Consider the following 10,948-nt stretch of genomic DNA (forward strand, 5'->3'; position numbering starts at 1 on the left):
TAAATGACATATATTTTCAAAGATGTTTTTATTTCATCCATAGTTTATATGTTTAAGCATACACTTTTAAAAAACCTTCTTATTTTGATAGTTAGGAGGCATTTAAAATTCTGTTAAACAGTTTCTATCACTATGGATGTCCAAAATCTAAAAGGGAGTAAGCGTTGCAATTGAAATAGCATTAAAACCAAACAATCTATGATGATATTCTGAAATTAGAGTTCAGTGTTGTCCTATCAAGCTTCAGGTCTCCTTAGAGGCATCAGACTTGATTTAGATTTAGTGGAGTAACGTTGTAGAAGTCCTACCTTCATCCAAGAGCTGCGCAAGCGTTGAAGGTCGGAATCCAGCAGGCACTGCTCCCATGGTTGTCAGTGCATCTAAGGTATTATTCTGTTCATTTACAATGGAGACATTTTATTGATTAAGAAAAGCCCTATCTAAGCCATTAGAGTGGGAAAGGCAGCAAAAAATGTAGTTTGAGCTTGGTGAACAAACTGCAGTGGCTTGTGGGAATGTGGAGAAGGCAACACACCTTATATTGTGCCGCTAGTTACATCAATGCCGTGACCGATTCACTTCACTCTGCTGCAGTGCCAGGGAGGATGCCAAGACCTATGCACGATTTGCTGGTTTTCGATTTACTTCTCTTCCCAGCAGTGGATTTGCTGGTCAAGAGACACTCAGTAAGATGCCTTCCAGGGAGAGATTGCCTTCCTCTCTGCCTGGCTGTTCTCCAGCTGCTGCCCCGCTTTCTTTCTCTTAGTGCTACCCTCCCGCTTACCCTGCTACTGGCCTCCACCACCTTATTTCTCGTGCCCAGCATCCTAACTGCTCTGCTATCCTCCTTTCATTCACTTTCCCAGGCGATTATGGAAGCTGTCCCAGTTTAGTTTTTTTAACATTTAACAAAATGCCTGCTGCTGAAAGCTTCGGCAATACTGTTCCAAAGTCATGCTAGAAATTAAGATGGTAACTGATTCTGAGTAAATACGGAAAAGATTGTGATATGAATATTTATTCCAGTATAAATATTTCCAGCTTGCTCATTGTGTATTCCACAACAGGAATACAGTCAGATGTTTGCTCTTCAATCAAAATCTTTTAACAAAACAAAGGTGACGATTCAAATCGTAACTGACATATAAACATAACTCTGTAAAATGCAGACTTACCTCTGTGAGGGCCTTTTTGACAGCACTCCAGTGAGAGTCTGTTCTGCAGACAGCACAAACGTTAAGAGAAAAAAAACCCTACAATCATGTACTTGTGGGAAATATACAGACAAGCAAATTGGCATTCAAAACAGATAGCTTTCTGGGCCCGATTCAAAGTGCTCAATATGGTGTTAAAGCCTTAAACAGCTTGGACCCAAAGCCCTTGCAGGATGACCTACTCCTGTACAGGTTCATTGCACACACTTAGATCTTCAATAAGACTCTTTCTGTAAGTCCCATCAAGGATACATTTAAAAGCAAGAGCTAATTCTTTTTTATGGTAGGTCCCATATTATAGATAACTTTAGGAATAGGATTGAAGCTATGACTTTGGATGTAGGGTATTTTTTTTTAGTTTCTTACACATCACATATAAAACTGCTTACAAATTGAGTAAGTTCTCATAATAATATGCCAGTTGATGATGTATTTCTGCATTAAAGTCTATGGTCTACCTTTTCAGAATATTGACTCCACCTGCTGTTTCATCTGCCACCTCAATGTCATCCTCTGCTTCCTCTTCACTTGGCTCTTCTCCTTTCCTGTCTTTTGCCTGCCACGGGAACATAGTACACTGATCAGCCAAACTGCATCCTTACTTTTGTAATGGGAAGAGATATCCTGACAACATGATGCAGAGTAATAATCTGCCATGAACCTGATGTTTTTATTAGAAATAATATTCCAATTCCCCACATCCCTGAAGCCCATCACCCTACTTTTCAAACTGTTCTAGAGGGTCCCACTGATAAATCTGGAATAGGGTTACTGGTTGCTGCCTGACAATCTAACAAAAGAAGAAGTCTTTCACCTTCACCATCACTATTCCTTTTGCATCTGAAGGAGCAGGTGCATCACCTTGTGCATTCAAGACTTTAACAACCAAACTGGCAGTGCCCTATTGTAAAAATCTGCATCTCTCTATTACTGCATTGTAGTGATCGCTGATTTTGAATTGTTAAGATTGTGTTTATTTATTTAACCCAGAAAATATCCCAGGCTATAAATAGTTGTATAAATAAATACAATAGGTGAAAAATCTACACAATTTTCAGCAAATTTTTGCAAATGGACTGGTTCCAGAGATATTGGCACTATCAACAGCGCCAATCAACACACTGTTGATCAAAGTAAGATCAACAGTAAGAACTCAAATATGGGCAAGTTTTATTTCTATCAGAAAATCTAGGGTTTACAGCAGGCTATGGAAAAATATTTCAATTTTGCTTTTATATAGAACAATGCTACCAGTACACCAGCTTACAAAAAAGCACAAATACCAACAATAATTAAAACAGATAAAACTGAGTAGAAAGGGAAAAAGCATACCAACCATAAGATAGGTTTTAGGCACAAGGCCTTTCTCCCCTTTCAAATTTTTAGCCAACCACCAACCATCAGGCTTTTTCTCAATGATAAGAAGAACTTCTTCTTTCTTCAATATTGAAAACAGAGAAAGTAAAAGAAGGAAAGTATATTAATATTGAAAGTGTTTGAGTCATCTGATACAATGCACTGAATATATGGTGTATGCTTTAATTTTTGCTTAGCATCAAAAAGTGACCACTAGTCTTATTTTATCAAGTGATGTTGATAAATGTTACTAAAGATGCTAGAGACATATAAAAGAAAGCCATAGAGTTTTGTACATATTCTGAAGAATATGAAAATGTTAACTTGAAGACTAAAAAACACTACATAATAATTACGTTCCATTCCGCTTGATAAAAATTATTTCCTTTAACATTAAAAACTTCAATCAACTGAACACTGGTAGATTTACAACACTGCACCTATACAAGCGTGTTGTTGCACTTGGCCCCTTTGCTACAATCTAGAACATATTCTGGACAATGCATACAACCCTGGTCAAAGTTATGTAGGTCATGATTCTCCATGCTACATTAAATGGTATGGGGCACAGATCACAACAAACAAGTAGAGACAAAAATGAGTGGAATTAGTGGAATCAAGAAATGCTAGATTTTACTTGCTTTAAATGTCAAATCCCCTTCTTGCTGTGCAGCAAAATCACCAAGAGCAATAAACTCTGTATTAAGTGAAGTGTCTAGTTTATTTTCATCATCATCATCATCATCGCTATCTTGCTCCTCTTCCTCTTCCTCCTCTTCATCATCATTTTGCGTACTTTCTCCTTCTTCCTCATTTTCTGTCTCTTCATTTTCCTGCTGTTCCTTTGGGCTGCCTTTCATTCTCAAATCCCTAACAACAATGAAATAAAAACAAGACTAACTGATCTTCTGAAAATCAGTTATTTTAATCAGTCCTTGATTTGACTAGTATGTAGTTTGAATTGGCAGTACACAAATACTGGAAATAAATAAATAAATAAAGTTTCTGGATTTTTAGGAAAAAAACACATAATACTTTGATTGCCCAATTGCCCATTTTATTTATTGAAAACATTTTTATCATACTTTTCTGCTTAAAAACACTGAATGCATTATGAATGCATTAAAAATAGAATTTAAAAATATAACCAACATTTAAAACCACAATTAAAAATGTAATATATATTTTTAAAATGTATGAATCAAACCTAATAGAACCATTAAAAAATAAATTAAATGAAGCCAGCAATCCCAAAGAAGACAGGCATATCTTTTCCTTATTCCTGAAAACTTAACATCTGGCACTAAATTAGCTTTAAGCAGCTTCCACAAAATGCCAGCAGATATCAAAAAGGTGTGAAAATGCATGTTGAATGCATTTAAATTGCTATACTGTCATAAATCTTATGTTATAGGAAACAAGATATCCGTGCCATATTTGCTTGCAATCTTTGTAAGAAACATTTATACTGGTCCTGAAGCACGCCCATGCTTAAATTTAAGCAGATCTATGATAGTTGGTTGTGAGAGCCAGTTTGGTACAGTGGTTAAGGTATCAGGTTAGAAACTGGGAGACCATGAGCTCTAGTCCCCTCTTAGGCACAAAGCCAGCTCTCTCAGCCCAAGGAAGAAGGCAAGGGCAAACCACTTCTGAAAAACCTTGCCAAGAAAATTTCAGGGACTTATCCAGGCAGTCTCCGAGAATCGGACATGAATGAATGGATAAAAAAAAGAGAGAGTTGACAATAACAAGAAAATTAAATCTCTTTTTTAATCTACCTACGTGCTGGAGTCTTTGATTACATTTTCCCGGTTAAGGATCGCAGCAAGTTTTTCCAGTTGCTGAGAAAGCTTTAACAACTGTTTTTCTTCTTCTTCTTTTCTCTCATTATAATTTCCTACTGGTGCAGGCTCATCTGACTGTGAGATAGAAACACACCCAAATTTTGAGAAAATCCACATGTATATTAAGATTTGCCATATATTTCATTTACCTTAGTTTATATTTATATCTTGTTAAGATGATGTACATGAAGGTTTCCCTTCATTTTAGTCTCACAGCACCAATCCAGTGAGACAGAAGGATCAAAGTCACCCATGTGAGAGCCATTGTCAAGTGGGGACTCAAACTTGAATCTTCCCAACTTTAACCACTATGGGCTTCCAAATCACATTTAAGGAAGATATGCTAATTACAGGTAAACATTCACATGGTTGTTTATGCTGAAATAAACACACTTGTTCTTGTGCAGACTTAGTACTGTTTATAATTAAAGCATGAATTTAATTTAGAATGACAGAAACTCAGAAAGCTATATACTAGAACCTGGAAAAAACAGCTTGTAATTTCAATACCACTTTAACAAACAGTATATCTAAATCTTCCCTCTCTTATTTTTGGATAAGCATTGTGCCCTTAATTGGAAAAGATATTCAAATGCCATAATGTGTACAAAGATCAGAATTGTGCAAGCCATGGTATTCCCTGTAACACTCTGTGGAAATAAAAATTAGACTTTGAAGAAGCAGGGTAGGAAAAGTATTGATGTTTTTGAACGTTGGTGTTGGAGAAAACTCCTGAGAATACTGTGGACAGCCAAGAAAACAAACAAATGGATTATTGAACAAATCCACCCAGAGTTCTCACTCGAGGCACAAATGACCAGGCTCAAATTATCTTACTTCAGACACATTATGCGAAGACCTAGCTCACTGGAAAAGGCTCTAATTCTGGGAAAGATGGAAGGAAAAAGAAGATGACCAGCAGCAAAGTGGATGGATTCAGTTACAGTGGCGATAAGTGTACAATTGGGAGACTAGAAAGAACACATTAGGGATAGATCTTCATGGAGGATATGAATATATATATGCTAGGAGTTGAAAAAGACTTGATGGCACATAATCAATCAATCAACTGTACCCCTAAATATTTACTTTCTTTAAGTTCTGAAGAGCAAAGGTATTTTCATCCACAGACTTCTTCAGCTCCAAACATCTGTAACAGAAAGAAAGATTGCATTTTATATGCTGTCTACCCAACCATCAGATATGCTGATCTCAAAATATTACAAATAATACTTTGCTTAAATTTAATAAACAAGTCACTGATGAGGTGAGCAGGTATGTTAATAACATACTGCCATCGTTATTACCATCAGGAAAAATATGAAGCAATCTGTCTTTTTTTTTTCTGGCACATGCCCCTAATGAATAGAAAGAAAGAACACATATTGATGCTGAAAGCTATTAAAACCTGCTACATTTGCCTGGTTGAGGAAAAATTGCACAATACCTCAGTTGCTCATTCTCTTGCAGGATCTCCAAAACAAAAATCTATTGGGTGACAGAGGGTGAAACCAAGTCCACCAGGTACATCCTGGCTGCTGTCATTTTTGCAAAGAATCCTATAGTTCTTTGGCTTTGATCTGATCTAGAAAGAGATCCATCCTTAAATATAAATATACAGTTGGAAACATGTACTGTAGATAAATACTAACAGGTTTGTATGGGGGGTAGTTAATCCTGAATACTTTGTAAATCGGCCTTGAATCTACTTTCATAGTGAAAGCAATATAAAATATTTTAAAAATTAATGATAAAATGAGACATATAAACATAGCAGTTAAAATGAACCAATTCACCTCAAAAGTAATAGTATATACTGAATGCTGACATTCAAATATAATGTATATGAATGTGAAAAATCATGAGACTGAAATCTGTACATTTCTAGATAGTCCACTGAAGAGCAGTCCCAAATATTTACATTCATGGACACTCTTCTACAAATATGATTTCATCACATTTCATATATATCTTTGAAGTAAAATACACATGTAGAAATGAGTCTTGTTATTTTTGATGAATTTTATTCCAAGTAAATTTATTTAGGATTTTAGTCTAAACTATTTTTAAATCACCTACTTAATTTGTTTCCATTTGAAGTACCATATACAATGTTACATTTGTTCCTATCAACGGAATGCTGTAGTTAAAATGTACATTACCTCTCACTAAGGCTTTTCTTTTTTTCAGAATCCAGAGCCTTAACTGCCTTGCTTTCTTGAAGCAAAGTTCCCACCTGAAATATTTTTTAATTAAGATATAATTTGCTGAATGAAAGCAGTTGCACTGCCTCATATATTTAAAACTTAAATATGAACCTCAGAAGAGTTAATACCCTTCTGTTGTATCTATGTTGTATTTATGATCACAATCAGCACTCCAAAGCAACTTCCCCATATTCTTTAATATTCACACATGTACACACATCAGCTGCCCAATTTTAATAATATTCACCAGACCATTACATTCTTAATTTCCCCTTTATTACAAATAAGTAACTTCAGGGTGGGGAAATTCACTAAGGCTACAAACTTATACAGTTATCTGTCCCATTAAGTTCTAGGTACATATAAATTTTTACTACAGTGCCCTCTGCAGGATCTTGCTGCTTTAATCAGTCTGATCCACTTGTTCCATTTTAAGTGACAGTTTTAACTCTTGCATTAATTAAGTTACGACACCTGTATGCATGTGAGAAATATGCTACATGGAAATGCTTGTTCTTACATAATACATATATCTATCTATCATGCTGTTTCCTCTCAGGAAAGGAGTATAAAATAATAAGCAAAAGAAATAAAATGCTAAATCTAATGTCCATCAGCCATACCTTTATATCCTTGCAAACCATCAAGCTTATTTTGCTAAACCATCAAATTTTTGTTGTCCTAATCAGTTCAGGAGGCGGCAACAAAATACATCCCAAAGAAAGAGAAAACCAAGAAGGCAAAATGGCTGTCCGCTGAGACAATAGAAATAGCCCAAGAAAGAAGGAAAGCAAAACGCAACAGTGATAGGGGAGATATGCCCAATTAAATGCAAAATTCCAGAGGTTAGCCAGAAGAGATAAGGAATTATTTTTAAACAAGCAATGCGTGGAAGTGGAAGAAGACAATAGAATAGGAAGGACAAGAGACCTCTTCCAGAAAATTAGAAACATGGGAGGTAAATTCCAGGCCCAAATGGGTATGATCAAAAACAAAGATGACAAGGACCTAACAGAAGAAGAAGAGATCAAGAAAAGGTGGCAAGAATATACAGAAGACCTGTATAGGAAGGATAACAATATCGGGGATAGCTTTGATGGTGTGGTCAGTGAGCTAGAGCCAGACATTCTGAAGAGTGAGGTTGAATGGGCCTTAAGAAGTATTGCTAATAACAAGGCAGCAGGAGACCACGGCATCCCAGCTGAACTGTTCAAAATCTTGCAAGATGATGCTGTCAAGGTAATGCATGCTATATGCCAGCAAATTTGGAAAACACAAGAATGGCCATCAGATTGGAAAAAATCAACTTATATCCCCATACCAAAAAAGGGAAACACTAAAGAATGTTCAAACTATCGAACAGTGGCACTCATTTCACATGCCAGTAAGGTAATGCTCAAGATCCTGCAAGGTAGACTTCAGCAATTCATGGAGCGAGAATTGCCAGATGTACAAGCTGGGTTTAGAAAAGGCAGAGGAACTAGGGACCAAATTGCCAATATCCGCTGGATAATGGAAAAAGCCAGGGAGTTTCAGAAAAGCATCTATTTCTGTTTTATTGACTATTCTAAAGCCTTTGACTGTGTGGACCATAACAAATTGTGGCAAGTTCTTAGTGGTATGGGGATACCAAGTCATCTTGTCTGCCTCCTGAAGAATCTGTATAACGACCAAGTAGCAACAGTAAGAACAGACCACGGAACAACGGACTGGTTTAAGATTGGGAAAGGAGTACGGCAGGGTTGTATACTCTCACCCTACCTATTCAACTTGTACGCAGAACACATCATGCGACATGCTGGGCTTGAGGAATCCAAGGCTGGAGTTAAAATTGCTGGAAGAAACATTAACAATCTCAGATATGCAGATGATACTTTGATGGCTGAAAGTGAAGAGGAACTGAGGAGCCTTATGATGAAGGTGAAAGAAGAAAGTGCAAAAGCTGGCTTGCAGCTAAACCTCAAAAAAACCAAGGTTATGGCAACCAGCTTGATTGATAACTGGCAAATAGAGGGAGAAATGTAGAAGCAGTGAAAGACTTTGTATTTCTAGGTGCAAAGATTACTGCAAATGCTGACTGCAGTCAGGAAATCAGAAGACGCTTAATCCTTGGGAGAAGAGCAATGACAAATCTCGATAAAATAGTTAAGAGCAGAGACATCACACTGACAACAAAGGCCCGCATAGTTAAAGCAATGGTATTCCCAGTAGTAACATATGGCTGCGAGAGCTGGACCATAAGGAAGACTGAGAGAAGGAAGATCGATGCTTTCGAACTGTGGTGGTGGAGGAAAATTCTGAGAGTGCCTTGGACTACAAGAAGATCAAACCAGTCCATCCTCCAGGAAATAAAGCCAGACTGCTCACTTGAGGGAATATTAAAGGCAAAACTGAAATACTTTGGCCACATAATGAGAAGACAGGACACCCTGGAGAAGATGCTGATGCTAGGGAGAGTGGAGGGCAAAAGGAAGAGGGGCCGACCAAGGGCAAGGTGGATGGATGATATTCTAGAGGTGACGGACTTGTCCCTGGGGGAGCTGGGGATGTTGACGACCAACAGGAAGCTCTGGCATGGGCTGGTCCATGAATTCACAAAGAGTCGGACATGACTGAATGAATAGACAACAACAATCAGTTCAGAACATTAGACCCTTTATTTGCTGTATTCATTTTGTATTATTTTGTAAATAAATGCAAAGTATACTTTTAAAATAAAAAATAAACAGTCCTATTAGCTTCTTTTTACAAACATCCATTTCTCGCAACATACTACCAGCTACCTTTCTATCAGCATCTGCACATCTTAACATTTCTCCATTCTTCTATACAGTATTTAATAACCATTCTACGGTACTAAGGCTTACAGATTAATCTACTTGCTCTAGTTTTCTGACATTTATAGATAAGTTGTATTCATTTACTCCATTTTCCCTGTTGAAAACAAGTTTATTCTGTTATAAGTGGAAAATTGCTTTAACCTATTAGTTTATTTTACTGTCACAGATGCTTTTTCACTGTTAATGACAGTTTTGTTGAGAATCTCGTTAGGAGGGCTGCTTGTCTCTAACAACATTATTTTACAAAATAACTCCCACTAAAATCATGTGTTTAAGATTAGGATTACTATCTAATAGTTCAAAAGCCTGTAAAATTATGGATTTTGAATTGGTCAGGGCCTGCATATGTCTCCCCCACCCTTTAAATCTGCACGTGCGTCTTCTGAACACTTTCTAAAGAAAATGTGTATTAAACAGTAAATTTCAGGCTAGTTGTCTAGGGATTCACATATTAAACAGCTGAAAACGGAGGGATCCCATTTGGGTAGCCATGTCAGGTTTGCACTGAAACAAACCCATATACATGAGTTCCACAAAACGAGTTTTGTCCAACCGTCGCGACGCATCGGAAATCCATCTCCTGCAATCTCAGCTTCCCCTCTTTCTCTCCCACCTCTCCATCTGCTCTCTCCGAGGAAGGTGACGCCAAAAGATACCTGTTCCCGCAGCTCTCGGCCCCGACGCAACGCGCTCTGCAGGGGGCCTCTTCGGCTCGGACGGCTGGTCATTTCTAGGGTCACTGCCGGGATTGCCTTGCGCAGAGAGCGCGACCACCGTGGTCGCTAAGGAGACCAACGCTGCGGCGCTTAAGTAATGGCGTCATCAACCGGCGTTCCGAAGACCCAAAGCGCGATCGGTTCGATGCCGGGAAAGAATCGCGCTACGCGTCCCAGCCTGTAGCAAAGCCGAGGCAGCGGGATGTTATCGCGTAAAGGGAAGGGCTGAGGAAACTACCAATTTTGATCTGCTCTACAGTTGTAAGAAAGGGAATAGGCGATAAAATACCGTTGTTGTATTTCTCGTAATTCGATGATTTTAAGAATTCTTACAGCCCCACCCAATTAGGCCCCAAGAATACGGGAAATTATATAGGCAACCTATATAATCTTCCCTTCTCCAATTTTATTCCCCAAACCTCCTTGTGAGGTAGAGTGGGCCTGAGCTTCCATGCCTTAGGGTGAACTTGAACCTGATTCTCTAGCCCAGTACTTAATTGAAACCCCATGTTTTACACTCTGTGAGAGAATCACTTGGGCAGGACAAAAAGCACAATAAATTAAGGTATATTCCAGCTTTCTACTTGAATGGTCAAGGTGCCTAACATTAAGCAGAAACTAAAATGAATGTTTAACTATTACAAATTTGGCAAAATAAACCATTTGTCATTATTTCAAGCTGGACACAAACATCCCAGAATGAAGTGCTCACCACAGAACTAATACAGACCTTTGAACTGAGTATATGAGCAGTTACCTTTTTGCCACCAG

General features: G+C 37.8%; 1 protein-coding gene across 2 annotated transcripts in view; it reads right to left on the bottom strand.

Annotated features, from left to right (window-relative positions):
- Nucleotides 1-10,289, bottom strand: part of NPHP1 (nephrocystin 1) — a 35,947-nt gene extending 25,658 nt beyond the window's left edge. For both annotated transcript variants that reach the window (XM_063302115.1, XM_063302108.1), the window contains exons 1-9: nt 10,118-10,289; nt 6,577-6,650; nt 5,504-5,564; nt 4,353-4,489; nt 3,208-3,440; nt 2,551-2,648; nt 1,673-1,770; nt 1,176-1,218; nt 309-393 (exon numbers count right to left, since the gene is read on the bottom strand). In XM_063302115.1, the coding sequence (XP_063158185.1) occupies nt 309-393; nt 1,176-1,218; nt 1,673-1,770; nt 2,551-2,648; nt 3,208-3,440; nt 4,353-4,489; nt 5,504-5,564; nt 6,577-6,650; nt 10,118-10,189 (901 nt within the window). In that variant the 5' untranslated portion in view covers nt 10,190-10,289. The remainder of the gene's footprint in view (nt 1-308; nt 394-1,175; nt 1,219-1,672; nt 1,771-2,550; nt 2,649-3,207; nt 3,441-4,352; nt 4,490-5,503; nt 5,565-6,576; nt 6,651-10,117) is intronic.
- Between the last annotated feature and the right edge of the window lie 659 nt (nt 10,290-10,948).

The sequence above is a fragment of the Candoia aspera genome, chromosome 1 (assembly GCF_035149785.1).
Source record: "Candoia aspera isolate rCanAsp1 chromosome 1, rCanAsp1.hap2, whole genome shotgun sequence".
NCBI classification, from domain to species: domain Eukaryota; kingdom Metazoa; phylum Chordata; class Lepidosauria; order Squamata; family Boidae; genus Candoia; species Candoia aspera.